The 18,221-nt window shown below is 37.2% G+C and overlaps 1 protein-coding gene and 1 long non-coding RNA gene across 9 annotated transcripts; both read left to right on the forward strand.

Annotated features, from left to right (window-relative positions):
- The first annotated feature begins 1,155 nt into the window (after nucleotides 1–1,155).
- LOC142548073 (uncharacterized) lies at nucleotides 1,156–3,020 on the forward strand. 2 transcript variants are annotated; one of them, XR_012820867.1, is made up of 5 exons: nucleotides 1,156–1,419; nucleotides 1,750–1,875; nucleotides 2,010–2,134; nucleotides 2,555–2,640; nucleotides 2,823–3,020. It is a non-coding gene; the product is annotated as an uncharacterized LOC142548073 (long non-coding RNA). The 2 variants fall into 2 exon arrangements; XR_012820866.1 differs by having other exon boundaries at nucleotides 2,555–3,020.
- Nucleotides 3,021–13,628: 10,608 nt separating this feature from the next.
- Nucleotides 13,629–17,004, forward strand: LOC142549153 (uncharacterized). Of its 7 annotated transcripts, none has more exons than XM_075657962.1 (6): nucleotides 13,630–13,842; nucleotides 14,315–14,341; nucleotides 14,758–14,868; nucleotides 15,925–16,049; nucleotides 16,167–16,288; nucleotides 16,539–17,004. In XM_075657962.1, the coding sequence occupies exons 3-6, from the start codon at nucleotides 14,766–14,768 to the stop codon at nucleotides 16,867–16,869; spliced, it is 681 nt and encodes a 226-aa protein (XP_075514077.1). In that variant the 5' UTR covers nucleotides 13,630–13,842; nucleotides 14,315–14,341; nucleotides 14,758–14,765; the 3' UTR covers nucleotides 16,870–17,004. The 7 variants fall into 7 exon arrangements, with proteins under 7 accessions (XP_075514081.1, XP_075514083.1, XP_075514077.1 ...); XM_075657961.1 differs by having other exon boundaries at nucleotides 14,764–14,868; XM_075657964.1 differs by having other exon boundaries at nucleotides 14,318–14,341.
- Nucleotides 17,005–18,221: the final 1,217 nt, after the last annotated feature.

An 18,221-nucleotide genomic window follows, 5' to 3' on the forward strand; every position in this document is an offset into this window, starting at 1 on the left:
CTTGAAATTAAGACTTACCGAATAACTTTGGGTAGCGACTCCTCATGTCAGTCTCAGTTTCCCAAGTAGCTTCCTCCTCCGAATAATTTAGCCACTTGACCTGGACCATGTGAATGACCTTTTTCTAGAGCCTTCTTTCTTGCCTTTCTAGAATCTGCGTAGGCCTTTCCTCATATGTCATATTTGGAGTCAACTACAGAGGTTCATAATTCAGTACATGCTGAAGGATTCGACATGTACTTTCACAGCATCGAGATATGGAATACATTATGCACTCCAGCCAGCATCAGTGGCAACGCCACACTATAAGCTAACGTTCCAATCCTCTCCAGAACCTCGAACGGTCCTATGAACCTCGTACTGAGTTTGCGTTTCTAGCCAAATCTCATAACATCCTTCATAGGTTCTTTTTTCACGAACACGTCGCTTATCGGCGTAGCTCTTCTGTCGGTTTTGAGCAGTCTTCATCCTATCTTGGATTTTGATCACTAGCTCTGATGTCTGCTTGATCAAGTCCGAACCGAATTCTCCTTTTCACCAACCTCGTCCCAATGTATCGGTGATCTACACTTCCTCCCATAACTCGTAAGGAACCATACTACTACAAGAAATTCCATATTCAACGACACTCAAAAGACAACAGTTTTATCAGAAACCATTGTCTTTTTCCTTTTAACAACGGTTTTAACAAAAACCGTTGTCTTTAGCAAACCGTTCTCTATGGGAGTGTTTTTTGGTTGCTGAGACAACGGTTTTCAAAATCGTTGTCTTTGTGCTGGTTTTTTATTTAGCTAAGACAATGATTTTTGTTAAAACCGTTGTATTTTATGGGTTACGACAACGGTTTTTATACTGTTGTCTATGATCGGGTTGTTTTAGTAGCTACGACAACGGTTCCGTTGTCTATGAGCGCGTTTTTATGTAGCTAAGACAACGGTTTTAAAAACCGTTGTCTATTAACGTCAGTGAAAGACAACGATTTTTTTAGTAGCTACGACAACGGTTTATAAAATCGTTGTCTATGTACATTTTTAGTGCCTAAGACAACGTTTTAAAAAAACCGTTGTCGTATTACTAAAAAAATAGCTTTCAAAGCAACACTCTAAATCCTTTAAGAACAGTGTTTAAAAAATTGTTGTTAAAAAAACAAATATCCCAACTTATCCCCACACACTTCTCGCATAACACACACTTTACATCTAATAGAAGTCGCGACACACACACACACACAAAACCCTCTCCCGTCGCCTCTCTTTCCCCAGCCGAATCAAAGCCGCCGCCCATCCATTCGTCATCGCGAGGACCGGCAAAGGTAGCCCAGGTCCGGTCAACCTTGATTGCAACGGTAATCGGGAGTTTTAAGCAAGGCAAGGTCGTGAATCTTAGTCCTATTCTGCGCATGATTTTTCATCCGTTTGGGTAATAATTTCACTCGATTATTTGGGTCATTTGAGATTGTTTGAGATGTATTATAGTAGTTTTAAGTATTGTGGTTGTGTTGGTCGAATTTGCAGAAATAATCTGAAATGTTGGCATATTTTGATGGTGTTCATGAATTGTTTGGAAATATCTATGCTTTTGAACTATGCTTTTGGAGTATATTCAGATCTTTTTTTATTTCCCAAGTAAAGCTTTTAGTTGCGAGCCCAAGTTGCTTTACTGTGAAATGATGTGATTTTCTATTTAGGTCCTTCTCTGACAACTTCTTTTTGTTTTGTTTTTTACTTAAAATCTATATATGTTGTGCAGGAGATGAGATGACAAGGGTGATTTGGAAAATAATCAAGGACAAGGTATGAAATCAGTTTTTCAGCTGAATCATATTACCAAGTGACCTTTCAATAACCGTAGTTCGATTAAGCTTCGATTCTTGAGGTATTGAGCTTGAAATTCTAGAATTTAAGTCGAATTATACGCAGTCCGGTTTTGGATTTTTATCCGAGTCGATTTAAGTTGCTTTCATTGTTTGAGATGCATTCTATTGACGGTTATATGGGTCTTTATTGTAGTTTCGAGTGTTGGATCTTATTTGAGGATGTTGAAGGGTGTACTATCAGAGGAGTAGGGGAGTATTTTGGAGGACAACAGGGCCCTATCAAGTTTGAATGCAGGTTGCGTGAGGATAAGTACACTGGTATGTAAGCTGTCATCTTGTGATGACAAATGCAACAGATAGTTTTTACTTGGTGTTAGGTTGTCAGAAGGATTTTCAATTCAATTCTAAATTTAGTTCTTCGATCCCCGCAACCTGACCGGGCAGGTCGATCCCCGTAATTTTCGCAGTGGTAAACATTATTCGCTATAGGAAATCTAATTAATTTTCGAAGAACTAAATTTAGATTTCCCCAGTTTCTTACTCACGCATAAAATAGGTAAAAAATCAAAATGGACACATCCTGCGTTATTTTATTTTTTGGCATCGTGCTTGGATTTTCGAGTGTGATTCCAAAGCTTTATCCGAAATAAATGTCCTGCAAGTGAATTTTTAGCGTTTCAACCTACTAGATTGTTCATGAGAATGTTTTAGAATTGCAAGAAAATATACATGTTGCAGGTCTTGCAGGAATGTGAACTACTTCCAGCGCCTTTAGGTGTATGCTGATATGGGAAGTTCGCAGGAGTCTTACTAGCCTACTTTGGGTAAGGAGTAGCTACATGAATTCAACCATTAACAAACTTATATAATATAAATATAAAGTTTAAAACAATTTTTTGTGTTTGTAACAAAATTCTCTTTATGTATACATGTGTGTGTATATATATATCAAAAAGATAGGCTATCAATAAAAGATTTTTTTATATTATTTAAAATTGTTTTGAAGGGGTTGGGCTCATTGTTAGCAGAGTAGTTGTACCAGGAATGGACAAAGAATGGATGTCAAAAGATAGGCTATCACGTGAATTTGATGTTGGAGTAGAGTCTTTCTTGCAGTTTGCACTAAAAAATGCTATCCATTCTGATGCAATACCTTGTCCATGTGCAAGATGTGGTAATCTAAGGAAGAAAAATGTTGAAACTATCAAGGCACATTTGTATTGTGTATTGTGCTGTTTGGGAGTGAACTTGGAGATGATTTTGGAGCGGTTTTAAGAATATTTTGGAGGCTCTTTTGTGGCGATTTTGGAGTAGTTGGGCTATTTTGGAGGCTGTTTTGGAGTGGTTTTGGAGACGATTTTGGGGTCTGAATTCTGGACTGTCATGGGAGCTGTTTTCGGGCTTCTTTAAATGATGTTAAGAGGTTTATGGGCTGTTTTGTGGTGCTTTTTCATGTTGTTTTCAAGTGCTGTTTTGGGGCTGTTTCGGTGTTGTTTTGAGGTGTTTAAGGGATGTTTTGGGGATGGTCTTGGTTGTCAGTGTTGGAGTCCCCTGTTAATCTATTTATATGTGTAATAGAGTCTTGTCAGTCTTTTATCAGAGTTTATTCTCCGGAGAAATGCCCCAAGTACTTGTTTGTGTTGTACTTGATGATTGTATAGTTGATAGGTGTGATGAATGGTCTGGCTGTGTAGGTGATAGTTGTGGTGGTTATGCCAAAAATTTTTAGACCCTGAGGCTGGTCTAGGGTCAGTAAGGGTCGTGGGTGATCAGTGGTTTGAGGGCTGGAAGAGTCCTAAGCTAACTAGGAGTCTTGGGCGAGGATAGGTGCATGCACATATTTGTTGGGTCTGATTCCAGGAGAGTTTGAGCGAGCTAGGGTCTGGTTTTATGGGCTGGGCTTGGTCAATAGGGTTCCTAGGTGGGCTTGAGGTGGCTTGACCATGGCTCGAGTAAATAGGGAGATGGCTTGGTGGGTTCGGTTAAGGGTCATATTTCGAATTTTATGAACTAAAATTGGAACCATGGGTTCACGGGTGTGGTTCATGGCTCACAAGGGTAGACTAGGTATTAAAAAGGTTATGTTTAAAATTTGGTATCAAAATAATGAGTTTTAAAATTATCCGGGATTTAATCGCTTCTCGAATAATGGATTATAAAATTAATTGAAACGCTTAGATTTAAGTTGAATAAAATTATCAAAAATTAGATTTAAGCTTAAATAATAATTTGAAATATGCTCATGTCATTAAAAGTGAGAAAAGATAAAATCGAGAATTTTTACGTCTAGGCAGAAAACGATAATTTTATACTTGGGAAAATACGAAAAAGCTTGGCAGCGTCTCGAAAGATCATAATGCATGTTAAATGAAGTTTTATGATTTAAAATGATGATTTTTATGAAAATATGATATTTTACGATTTATGGTAAAGTTGTGCAATTTCTACTGATTAAAATGTCATTTTTGGAAAGACGCATTATTTTAAAAGAAAAGGAAAAATATTTTGAGTAATGTGAATTGACTGTGGCAAATGATATATGATATGTGGGGGATCTGTTTTTTTTAGGGAACGGTGAAATTACATTTTTGTGGAGATGTTGTGAGGTCCAAGGCCCTAGAAGGACCCCGTTTACGGGCCAAGGCCCCAGAGGCCCAAAGGGCCCCCGTGTATGGGAAAAGGCTCCAGAGGGACCCTGACGATCGTATTTCCATGGTGGAGCCTAGTACCCACCCCCTTGGGCCATGTGGAGCTGAAGACTTGTAATGCCCGAGATTTTGATTATTGTAACCTGAAATGATTTGTTGATAAATTGAGGTGCTTATAGACAGAACGGATCAGACCGGGAAAGACGAGCGAAGACACGAATTATGTGCGAGGACTGAACCCCTCGCGCATATGTGCAACCGGATAGGGCGCATATGCACGAGGTAGGCAGAGAACCTCGCGCATATGCGCGACTAGGCCCCGCGCATATGCGCGGTTATGGCAGAGAGTTGCAAAGGACCTCGCGCATATGCGCCGGGCGAAGGCGCGCATATGCGCTAGCTGCCGTGATGTTACGCGCCGAGACATAGTGTCTCGCGCATATGCGCTGAGTAAGGTCGCGCATATGCGCGAGACGTGAAGTGCATAGATACAGGCTTCAACTGAACGTAAGTTTTATTACGTTTTGTTATGTTTTGAAAATATGATATTGAAGGAATCCAATATGATTCATATATGGTGTTCTTGACATAGTAGACATCGTATAATCAAAACCGGATTGAAGAATAGATACCGTATGAAATTGTTATGATTTTCAGAGTTGATTTGATTAAGGTTGATATCAGATTTTTATTGTGATTGATCATGAGTTTTGGAATTGATATCTGATTGATATTGTATCGCTGGGTATATCGAAATTGTACTGTTATGCCGTCAAAATTTGATAAGACAGAGATGTCTTGAGTTGAGTTGTATATTGATACAGTATATTCGATTGTCATTGCCAGATTGAGTAGTGACAACGGCGACTTCAAGACTTCGTCAGATCGACAAGAGAAAGGTATAAATCAATGTTAACCGGGAGATCGACTTGAGTTAGATTGGACTTGAGTTTCCCTAAAATCACATACTTTATTTATTGCATTGATATTTGCAATTTATGAGATTGATATGCTTAGTCTATTGAGTTATAGCAAAGCGTGTATTGAGTCATGGGCGGAGATGCCTAGTCATTGGCAGGATATGCCAAGTCTGTGGCTGATATGCCAAGACACTGGATGTTGGTTTATATCGATGTTTGCTTAGGAGTTGATTATTCCTATCGCTGAGATTCGATATATGAGACAATGTCCAGGAACCGGGATCCATAGATTAGAGATGAGTCGAGTCGGAGATGACGAGTCCAGAGTTTATTTACAGTTTTATATCGATACATGTCTTTCTGATTTGATACATGCTATTGATATATGTTTCATGCTTTTATATCTGGTTATATGATTGTATGTATACATTGTTTATACTGTGATTATATTCTCACCGGAGTTATTCGGCTGTTGTTGTGTTTGTATGTGTGCATGACTACAGGTGGGACATGATCAGTGTCAAGAAGAGAATGAGAGAGGACAAGTTAGCGTGGAGATCCGGATCAGAAGGAGATAGGCTTCAGCACTTTATATATAGTAGTTGAACCCTAGTTTGATTTTAATGTATTGAGTACAAGACATGTACTTTATTTTTGATATGTATATCAGATTGATTATATTACGTTTCCGCATTTGTATTTTAAAAAAAAATTTAGACCATGTTTCTTTAATTGATCTAATCATTTTCAAAGATGATTAAGAAATGAATTAGCGTCCGGGTCCCCACAGCAGGTGGTATCAGAGCAGTAGGTTACCTTAGCCTGAGATAGAAGCTAGTGAGTAGAGTAGATTGAGTTTTCTTCCTCTGTTGACTGTGAGTGTTGGTTAGATGATATTGAGATGCTGTTTGATTCCTTGGATTACACAGATGAGCGCCGAGTCCGATTGATTGGGCACCAGTTGCATGATGTTGCAAAGAACTGGTGGATCACGACAAAGAGAGCATTGGAGCATCGAGGTACGAATATCACTTGGAATGTCTTTAAAGCTGAGTTTTATCAGAGATTTTTCCCAGTGTCGTACAGGAAAGACAAGGGTGCAGAGTTTGCAAATTTGAGACATGGTCAGTTGAACATTGAAGAGTATGTGGCCAAGTTCTTTACCTTGTTGCGTTTTGCTCCACATATGGCCGAGAATGACGAGGCTATTGCTGATCAGTTCATTAATGGGCTGAATCCTGAGATACTACAGTATGACGGGCATGAGATTGAGTTAGACTGTATTGTGCTTGGGTTATCTGATTTTGATTGTATTATCGGTATCGATATGCTGACCAAGTACAGAGCTACCGTTGATTGTTTTCATAAGATTGTGAGATTCGGACCTGAGATGGCTGATGAATGGAAATTTTACGGTAAGGGTTCTAGATTCAGAATTCCTTTGATATCTGCATTATCTATGACTCGATTATTACAGAAAGGAGCAGAGGGATTCCTTGTGTATTCAGTTGATTTACTGAAATCGAGCCCATCATTGGCTGACTTGCCAGTGGTCTGTGAGTTTGCTGATGTCTTCCCAGATGAGATTCCGGGTTTGCCTCCAGTCAGAAAGATAGACTTCAGCATTGAATTGATGCCAGGTACAGTTCCGATTTCTAGAGCTTCGTACAGAATGGCACCGATTGAGTTGAAAGAGTTGAAAGATCAGTTAGAGGATTTACTGGCCAAGGGTTACTTCATACCGAGTGTTTCACCTTGGGGTGCTCCAGTATTATTTGTGAGAAAGAAGGACGGTTCAATGAGACTTTGCATTGACTACCAGGCAACTGAACAAGGCTACGGTAAAGAATAAATATACTTTGCCTCGTATAGATGATTTATTTGATCAGTTGCAGGGTTCTTCTGTTTATTCCAAGATCGATCTGAGATCTAGATATCATCAGCTGAGAGTCAGAGATTCTGATATCTCGAGAGTTTATTGTCATGCCGTTTGGTTTAACAAATGCTCCAGCTGTATTTATGGGTCTGATGAACCGTGTATTTCATAAATATCTCGATGATTTCGTGATTATTTTTATTGATGATATTTTGATATACTCGAAGAATATGATTGATCATGCTGAGCATCTGAGAACTGTATTGAGAATTCTGATGGCTGAGAAATTATATGCCAAACTGTAGAAATGTGAATTCTGGTTGAGACATGTGATATTTTTGGGTCATATTATATCCGGAGACGGTATTTCTGTTGATCCTAGCAAGGTTGAGGCTGTGATCAGTTGGCCGAGACCGACATCTGTGCCAGAGATACACAGTTTTTTGGGTTTAGCAGGATATTACCGATGATTCATTCAAAGATTTCTTGAGTATTGCTAAACCTATTACGCAGCTGACTCAGAAGAATGCTCCATTTGTGTGGTCAGAAGACTGTGAGTCCAGTTTTCTTGAGTTGAAGAAGAGACTGACCAGTTCTCCGATCTTGACTATTCCATCAGGTACTTGTGACTTTGTTGTTTATTGTGATGATTCTCACAGAGGATTGGGTTGTGTTTTGATGCAGCGAGGACATGTTATTGCTTATGCCTCGAGACTGTTAAAGCCACATGAGTCTCGCTACCCAATTCATGATCTTGAATTGGCAGCCATCGTATTTGCATTGAAGATATGGCGACACTATCTATATGGTGAGAAGTTCGAAATCTATTCTGATCATAAAAGCTTGAAATATCCGTTTTCACAGTCAGAGCTGAATATGAGGCAGCGAAGATGACTTGATTTGATTAAAGAATTTGATTGTGAAATCAAGTACTATCCAGGAAAATCCAATGCAGCGGCTAATGCACTAAGTTTAAAGGTATGTTCTTTGTCATTATCGACGATTGGTGTTTCAAATTTGATAGAAAATTGCTGTTTGTTTAGACTGGTATTTGAGACAGATTGTAAACCGCTGAGATTATATGCTGTCCAAGTCGAACCAGAGCTGATTTTGAGAATTAAAGCGGCTCTGAAAGTTTATCAGAATGTTCAGAATTCGATATTGATGGTCAGAGCAGGGCATCGATCTGAGTATCAGGTACGTGACAGTGTACTGTATGTGAATAATCGTCTTGTTGTGCCAGATGTTTCAGAGTTGAAACTACAGATATTGTCAGAAGCACACAGCAGTCGATTCAGTATTGATCCTGGTGGCAGAAAAATGTACAATGATTTGAAAAGACAGTTTTGGTGGAAACAAATGAAAACTGATATTGCTGAATTTGTATCCAAATGTCTGAATTGCCAACAAGTGAAAGCCGAAAGAAAGAAACCAGGAGGACTGTTACAGAGCTAGTCTATTCCTGAATGAAAATGGGATCACATTTCTATGGATTTTGTGACGAAGCTACCACGTTCCTCCTGAGGTTGTGATGTGATTAGGGTTGTGATTGACAGAATGAGCAAATCAGCATGTTTTATTCCGTGCAAGATGACGTACTGACATGACCAGATGGCAGAGATTTATGTCAGAGAAGTGGTCAGATTGCACGGAGTGCCGAAGTCGATTGTTTTAGACCGTGATCCTCGGTTTACTTCGCACTTTTGGCAGAGTTTGCAGCAGGCTCTAGGTACGAAGTTACATCTGAGTACCTCATATCATCCACAGACCAACGGACAGTCAGAGCGGACTATCCAGACCCTGGAGGATATGCTTAGAGCTGTAGTGCTTGATTTTAGCACTAGTTGGCAAGATTCTTTGCCACTTTGTGAGTTTTCGTACAACAACAGCTATCAGACGAGTATTGAGATGGCTCCGTTTGAAGCGTTGTACGGTAAAAAGTGCAGATCCCCTTTGTATTGGGACGATATCTCTGAGATACCTGAGATTGACCTGACATGATCAGAGATATGACAGAAAAAGTGAAGCTGATTCAGAAGAGAATGAAGGCAGCTCAAGACAGACAGGCCAAATATGCCAATGTTCGATGAAGACCGTTGGTATTTGAGGCAGGAGATCGAGTATTCTTGAAGATTTCACCTTTCAGAGGAGTTGTCAGATTTGGCAAGAAAGGGAAGTTGTCTCCACGTTATATTGGGCCGTACGAGATTCTTGAGAAGGTAGGAGATCGTGCCTATCGACTCGCATTACCACCTTCTCTATCTGGAATACATGACGTCTTTAATGTATCGTTATTGAGGAAATATCTTCCCGATGCTTCACTTGTCATTCAGCCAGACGAGGCAGAACTTGACGAGACACTGAGTTACTTCGAGAAGCCGATCCAAATTCTCGATCGTAAAGAAAAGCAACTCAGAACGAAGACTATTCCGCTTGTGAAAGTTCAGTGGAGTCGTCATGGCACCGAAGAAGGTACATGGGAAACCGAATCAGAAATGAGACAGAGATTTCCCGAGTTGTTTCACTGATGTGAGTTTTCTGTTTAACTTCTGTTATACATTTCCTTCTGATATGATTTGATTGCCTGTGATTTCGGGGACAAAATCGTATCTTAGGGGGGGAGAAATGTAATGCCCGAGATTTTGATTATTGTAATCTGAAATGATTTGTTGAAAAATTGAGGTGATTATAGACAGAACGGATCAGACCGAGAAAGACGAGCGAAGACACGAATAATGTGTGAGGACTGAACCCCTCGCGCATATGCGCAACCGGATAAGGCGCATATGCACGAGGTAGGCAGAGAACCTCGCGCATATGCGCGACTAGGCCCCGCGCATATGTGCGGGTATGGCAGAGAGTTGCAAAGGACCTCGCGCATATGCGCCGGGTGAAGGCACGCATATGTGCGAGCTGCCGTGATGTTACGCGACGAGACATAGTGTCTCGCGCATATGCGCCGAGTAAGGTCGCGCATATGCGCGAGACGTGCAGTGCATAGATTAAGCCACTTGCCCTCACCATGCGTTGATATATATATAATGTTTCATTCCTTCACAATTCAGCAAGAGGAAACGAGAAAAGGCCGAGGAAAGTTTGCCAGAAATCCTTACGCCTTTTATTTTAGGAATTTGAAGTTTTTGCAAGATCCGCCCGTCAGAATTTCAATCCGACTTCAGTACTTGTTCCTATCTACACAGGCTTCAACTGAACGTAAGTTTTATTACGTTTTGTTATGTTTTGAAAATATGATATTGAAGGAATCGAATATGATTCATATATGGTGTTCTTGACATAGTAGACATCGTATAATCAAAACCGGATTGAAGTATAGATACCGTATGAAATTGTTATGATTTTCAGAGTTGATTTGATTGAGGTTGATATCAGATTTGTACTGTTATTGATCATGAGTTGTGGAATTGATATCTGATTGATATTGTATCGTTGGGTATATCGAAATTGTACTGTTATGCCGTCAGAATTTGATAAGACAGAGATGTCTCGAGTTGAGTTGTATATTGATACAGTATATTCGATTGTCATTGCCAGATTGAGTAGTGACAACGGCGACTTCAAGACTTCGTCAGATCGACAAGAGAAAGGTATAAATCAATGTTAACCGGGAGATCGACTTGAGTTAGATTGGACTTGAGTTTCCCTAAAATCACATACTCTATTTATTGCATTGATATTTGCAATTTATGAGATTGATATGCTTAGTCTATTGAGTTATAGCAAAGCGTGTATTGAGTCATGGGCGGAGATGCCTAGTCATTGGCAGGATATGCCAAGTCTGTGGCTGATATGCCAAGACACTGGATGTTGGTTTATATCGATGTTTGCTTAGGAGTTGATTATTCCTATCGCTGAGATTCGATATATGAGACAATGTCCAGGAACCGGGATCCATAGATTAGAGATGAGTCGAGTCGGAGATGACGAGTCCAGAGTTTATTTACAGTTTTATATCGATACATGTCTTTCTGATTTGATACATGCTATTGATATCTGTTTCATGCTTTTATATTTGGTTATATGATTGCATGTATACATTGTTTATACTGAGATTATATTCTCACCGGATTTATCCGGCTGTTGTTGTGTTTGTATGTGTGCATGACAACAGGTGGGACAGGATCAGGGTCAAGAAGAGAATGAGAGAGGACAAGTTAGCGTGGAGATACGGATCAGAAGGAGATAGGCTTCAGCACTTGATATATAGTAGTTGAACCCTAGTTTGATTTTAATGTATTGAGTACAAGACATGTACTTTACTTTTGATATGTATATCAGATTGATTACATTATGTTTCCGCATTTGTATTTAAAAAAAAATTTAGACCCTGTTTCTTTAATTGATCTAATCATTTCCAAAGATGATTAAGAAAGGAATTAGCGTCCGAGTCCCCACAAGACTCATCAGTCGACCAGAGGATATAAGCTAGTCACTTTCAAGGATCAAACTTCACTCAAAATGATATATGATTGAAAGTTTTACGATTAAAATGATTTTATGATATATGATATATGCTTAAAGCTAATTTAAAATGATTTATTTATGCTCAAAAGCTATTTTTAAATGATTTTTAAATGATTTATTTATGCTTAAAGTTATTTTAAAATGGTTTATTTATGTTGAAAAACTATTTTAATTATAAATATGATTTTAAGCATGTGATTGTATATGTATTATTTGCTATCCATGTTTAGATGTTACTGAGTCATTAGACTCACTAGGTTTGTATGATACAAGATTTGATGATTTTATGGGAGGCGCTGACACTTGAGTGGATCGAGTGCAACAGTACACACCCGAGGGCCATTTATTTCTGCACTAGCTTGATAGATTAATGATTTAAAAGATGATGTTAATGGTTTTATTAGAGATATTTTTATGCTTTATTTTATTGTTAGTTGATCTTGGTGAAGGTCGATATATGATTTTGGTTATTTGATCATTTATTATTTATTTTATGCTCTTGAGATTTCATATGTTAATTTATTATGATTGTTGATTATGTTAAGATATTTTATTTAGTTAGTATTTTCGAGTTTATGATTAGAAAAAAAATAGAAAAAAAATCTGAGGCCGTTTCATTTTCCATTTTTCAGTCATCGGTCTCCGTTCCTCGATCGCTGCTCGAATAACCTTGAAAACAAGTTTTATGCATTCATGTAGAAAAATACATTTTAAATTTGTAAACATCTACACCATATTTAATTCATGCAATTAAAAAAATTTAATTAAAATACATAAGAAATTTGATAATTTTGCATGCATGTGGTTCACGTGGACCTTCAAATTTTCGAGACGTTGCACGACCCAACCTATGGTGATATATATCACCATAAATCCATAATATAAAAATTATTTTTTAATTTTTCTTCCAGGCCATGCGAGCTAACCCAATCTTGCCTTGAGTTGACCTGTGATCCGCGTGAGTTGGACCTTTTTAAATGGGTTGAAAAAATTTCAACTCAACCTATTTAAATTATGTGACGGGGTGGGATGATCCGACGAAACCAATCCAAATTGACGACTTTGGTGATAAAACACCATTATCCCTTTTATCACACCAAGAAGGAGGTAATAATCATCCAACCCAAACTTATCCTTTAAGCTATGTTTGGTAGCTATGATAAGAGAATGATTATTAAACAGTCATCTCACCAATCCTAATACCTAGGATAATATCACGTTAGGCTGATTTGTTTTCCTTTTTTTTTGTTCAAAAAAATCAATCATTAAAAATTCAATCTCACATATACATAAAATCGACTGTGTTTATAACCTCTAAAAAAATTATTTTTCACATTTCAATTAAAAAACCATTTTTTTTTTGTGTTTTTCAACTCCAAATTTTGTTTATGTTATGTTCATGCTTAGTTTAATTCAAATTCAGAAGATCATCATGATTCTAATTCTTTAAAAGTCATCTTGATATTTAAATAAATAAATGAAAATTTTTCTAGTTATTCCTTCTCTCAATATTTTTGTCTAATATAAAATTATCTTTTACATACATTTATAATCTACACCACACCATCCAATCCTATCTTTTGCAAACATGTCAATAACATTAATTTTTGTATTTTATTAAAAAAATACATATAAAAAACACTTATTTATCAAACACTTAAGTTATTATTATTACAATTTTTCAATTTTTCACTTATATTTTTAAACACAGGAAAATTTTTTATTTTTTTCATTTCTTCACAATCTATAAATTAATTAATTTTAAAATATAACTTTTTGCAAACACTCATTAACTTAACTTTAGACAGAGGAAGAAATTGGAGTAATATGCTCTTTTCAATTTTTTTTTCAGTCTTGCCAAAGTAAAAGCATTTTTCTCTCGGGAAGTGGGATACACGCGCCTGCTGACCGTATACCCTGCGCATCAGCTCTTGTACTTTTCTTTTTAGCAATCAAGACAATAAATGCCGTTTTCCAAGAAACCATTGGCACCTATTTCTCTTTTTCACCTCTCATCTTCTTCTCCCTTGGCATCGCAAATCGCTGTGAATTTCTTCGGACTCGTCCCTCTTCTCAATTCTCTGAACTTTGGTTTATGAGGTAGAAAATTCCTTTTCGGACCATTTTTGTATTCGTGTAGAAATTCGTTCTTCATCTTATGATTTTGTTTTAAATTTGTCCGATTTTTGTTTTTGGATCTACCTTTTTTGGTTTTTATGATTTCTCATCAATCAGGATTTTTGGTCAATTAATTGTGGGTCGAATAATAGTTTTTCTCGTCAAAGATTTGATCTTGATTTCCTATACTCTGTTATTGTTCTTGATTTGCATAGTGGAAAAGGGTGTCGATCTCATTTAGCTTTCAGGGAAATCAAGATTATTTCCCTCTATCGTTCTGGATTTGTGTGGCTTTCTCATTTAGTATACATGTTTCTTGATGGTCTTTTATTTCTTTGGAAGGCAAATATTTTAGTCAGATCTGAGAAGGGATCTCTTTTGTTTGGGGTACTTTAATCATTATTAAATGTGTTGGAGTGTTTACTAATTTTCATCTTTTTTGCCACTTGTGCAGCAGCTCGAAGGAGAAACCCACTCTCGGGTAAGTTTTTCGAACACCAATTTAATAATTAACTGATCATGACTGCTATGGAAAATTTCTAATTTGTTGTCTTGTGAGAAACATGTTGCTTTTGGTTTTAGTTTTAGTTGATTTTTTGCAAGTTTGTAAATGGCGGAAGGCGGTGGAGCCTTGGCCGCCTAGGCGGTGCCCAAATTGGTGTTCGAATGGGTCCAAATCGTTTCTTCTTGTGGTTTTGGTTCCTATCTCGTTTATAGGCAACGGGTCCAAACACGTAATTGAAGCTAGCTTTAAGTTCTTGGGGTTTTGTTCCAATTATCGATATTGGGTTTCCACCGGAGTTGTCTGGGTTCATGTCACTAGTTTGATATTGGGTTCATGCACATTGGTGTTGGTTCTCTATCATGTGGAGTTGGTCATGGATGTTTTTCTTTAAGATACAGAGATGGAAGGAAGAATAGCTAAAGAACTCTACTCTGGCGTCTTGCAGTCAACTAGTGTTGAAGGCATAGGATCAACTTCAACCCAAGCTCATCAAAATCTGCATGGTAAGAGAAATGTTATTAGCTATTACAGATTTCAGGTTCTTACCCAGTTATGTTAAGTTTGGGTGTGTGTCCAGATGCAACTCTAAGGATTTCAAGCTGTTTAGTGAAGCTCGGATTTCTATTTCCTTGAATAAATAATATAAAAATCGATTCTAACTAACAATCATGACACCTTATGTTTGTGCTTATATTAAGGGAGCAAGTAGTTTTTGTTTCTTCCAATCAGATAGTAACTGGAAAAACTTTTTGGAATTCACCAGCATGCTTATCATCTACCATTTAGCTTACAGAAGCTTTTGTCGGTGTTGCATGCTTATATGTGAAAGTCACACATGAATTGGCTGGCACATTGATACGATCCTTGAATCGTATTGGGCAGACAGGGATTCTAGATGCTTTTTCCCTTCCCCCAACCAATGCATTCCATTTTCATTCAGGGATATCAAATGAAACATAATAATTCCTGATATGCGCTCAAAATTCTTATCCCCCTCTTGTTTATTTTTTTCTGGTGCATTCTATTTTCATTCAGGGATATCAAATGAAACTGAAAAGTTCTCGATATTCCCTCTAAATTCTCATCTCCCTCTTGTTTATTCTTTTCTGGTGCCAACCCAAGCTCAAGTTGAGAAAATTCTATTGATACAGATTTAGGTCGTATTGTAGATTGTGTTCTTTGTCGTTCTCAACGGCTTCTGGTTATGTTAACAAGAAAAGAGGAGTGAAAATACAAAAAATTTGATAATTTTGCATCTTGATAAAACAATATGGCAAAAATCTGGACAAATGCTAGCTCAAAGTTAAATTATAGTTGGCTCCTGTGTATTGAACTTCAAAGTTCGAACTTCATTGTTGGGGGGTTACAAGTGTTCTTGTCTGAGTGGTGGAAATATTTCTACTCATTCTTCAGATTTTTGGAACTGTTTTTGAACTTCGTCTCATTATGTCGTCTTCAATGAATTTCTTTTTATCATCACATCTCAAAGTAGAATCCTCGCGCAATGGTTTAGCATTTTTATGAAACAACACTAAAAACTTTGTTGTATATATCCTCAGACGGTGAACTCGATGATTTGTGGTATGACAACGAAGATTCTTCTCGTGAAAGCTCTCTTGAGAAATTAAAGATACCATCTGATATGGATAGGGAGTGGCAAAGGAGGCATGATCAATTCCATACGGTATCCCGCAATCTTTATTGAACCTATTGCTTAATGTGTAGTACAGGACATTATCTATGCTTGTCTTTAATCCTTTGGGTCTTGCTATGTAACATCATCAGTTTTCTGGCAACTTAGATTGGCTATCGTGATGGTCTCATTGCTGGAAAGGAAGCTTCTGCACAAGAAGGATTCAATATTGGCTTTAAGGATTCAGTATCTATCGGCTACAACTGGGGTCTTGCCAGAGGGATTACTAGGTGTGAAATCGCGTAAAAACTTTTATAACGTATTTTACTACCTATGGTGTTTCCTTATGTTGGGGGCAGCATTTGTCCTCATTGTACTATGTGATTGTCTTAGCGGCGTGATGGTTAAAACATAGGCTATTACATAGTTTAAAAAGTTTGAGTTGCGCCATGTCTGTCACCTGTAACTTTCTTTAATACGACCCTTGAAATAACTTCTATCTTTTTGGTCAGTTACTTGTTCACCGACTTTGATGTTCAGCTTACAACTTTGTTTTAGTGCCATGGCTTTTCTTCCCCTTGGGTTGAAGGAAAAGATGGTTGAAACCGAAGAAACGAGAAACAAGTTTCAACGCTTGCACGAATCCATTCATTCTCTCTCGACTGCAGATGCTCTAGTACTTTTCCATGAATACCTGAAAAGGAAGCCGGGAAACCAGAACGAGGATTCTACTCGCAGCCATGTCGATGCAGATTTGAATAACCAAATTCGAGACATGGATGTTTTACAGAATTACTTTAGAGAGCTGCTGTCACTTGTGGATGTGAAGATTCAGAATGAATCAATCGAAACATCTTTGTTTACTCCTTAAATATGTTGAGAATTGTCCCTTTGATTCATTTCTAGTAGGGGAAAACTCATTAATTCTGAAAGTTCGTTTCATTTGGTTAATGTATAGCACGTTAATTTTTAATGTTTAAAATTAATAAAAGATATCGCAATCATATATCTTTAATGTGTTGCATACGTCTGTGCTCACTTGCTCGTTCTTAATAATATTAATAATCAAAGTTATTTTATAATGACTCTGTTTTAGATTATAATTGTACTTATTTTAAACTATTATTAATCAATTAAATAAGTTATTATTTTCATTTCACCCAAACAAACTACATCATTAATGAGATGTCATTACAATAAGAGTTCAAAAGATGCAAAATACAGAACGGAGGTTCAGTCAAGGGGAAGTTTTATAGTTTTATATATTAGACTTAATTAAGCATTGATGATACTTAAGAATGCGACATTTGTTTCAATGAGTAAAGTCCAGAGTCGTAGGCCTCAACTATATTGTAATTGGAAAGAAAATGGTTTAAGCATATAATTGAGACTTGAAGGGCTTTAAAATATTGGTAGAAGGTCGATGTTATATAATTGGGTTTTATGGATTAACGTTATTTGAGGTTTAAGATTTGCAACAATTTTATATTTGGGGTATACTCGTAAATAGTTAAGTTATATAAGTTTGGGCTGTAAGATAAAGATTCGATTCAAGGATCTTAGACTAATTTTGTTATGGAGCTGAGATAAGATTTAACTTTTAAGTGTATCACCGAGGATAGAAGTTGATCAGTAACCTTTGGTGCTAAGAGTCTTTAAGTTGAACTGCGTAAATGCTAATGTAATATGTCGTTGAACATTACGGGTATAGTATAAGGAAGGTAAGACATGATAAGTTTGAACCACCAATTCTAATATTGGGAACGATGAGAAAAGTCAGAATTCGAGGTCATAGTAAAGTAAAGCTAAGTTACCATAAGTCGTTTTAAGTTGCGATTCGCAAATGAGATTTTTGGTAGGCAATCTAATTAGGATTGAAGAAACGTAAAGACAGCCTATGACTTAATTTTTATCAGAGTAGCGCAGCGGTAGTGTGGTTGTTGGGATAATAGAATTAAGAATCTAAACTTTTGGATTATCGAGGATTAGCGAATTTCGGGGACGAAATTCAATTTAAAGGGGGAAGATTGTAACGACCCGAAAATCAGATTACGTATAAGCCATGCATAATTATAACTATTTAAATTTAAAAATGATTTATATATATATATATATATGAAGGGTCTAATTCATTTTGATATTTGACAAGTCATAACTATTTATTTTAAATTCAAAAGTTTAGCTTTATCTTTTCAGTTAAATACGCGATGACGGACCGGAGTT

This window comes from Primulina tabacum, chromosome 6, assembly GCF_025594145.1.
Source record: "Primulina tabacum isolate GXHZ01 chromosome 6, ASM2559414v2, whole genome shotgun sequence".
Lineage (NCBI taxonomy): Eukaryota > Viridiplantae > Streptophyta > Magnoliopsida > Lamiales > Gesneriaceae > Primulina > Primulina tabacum.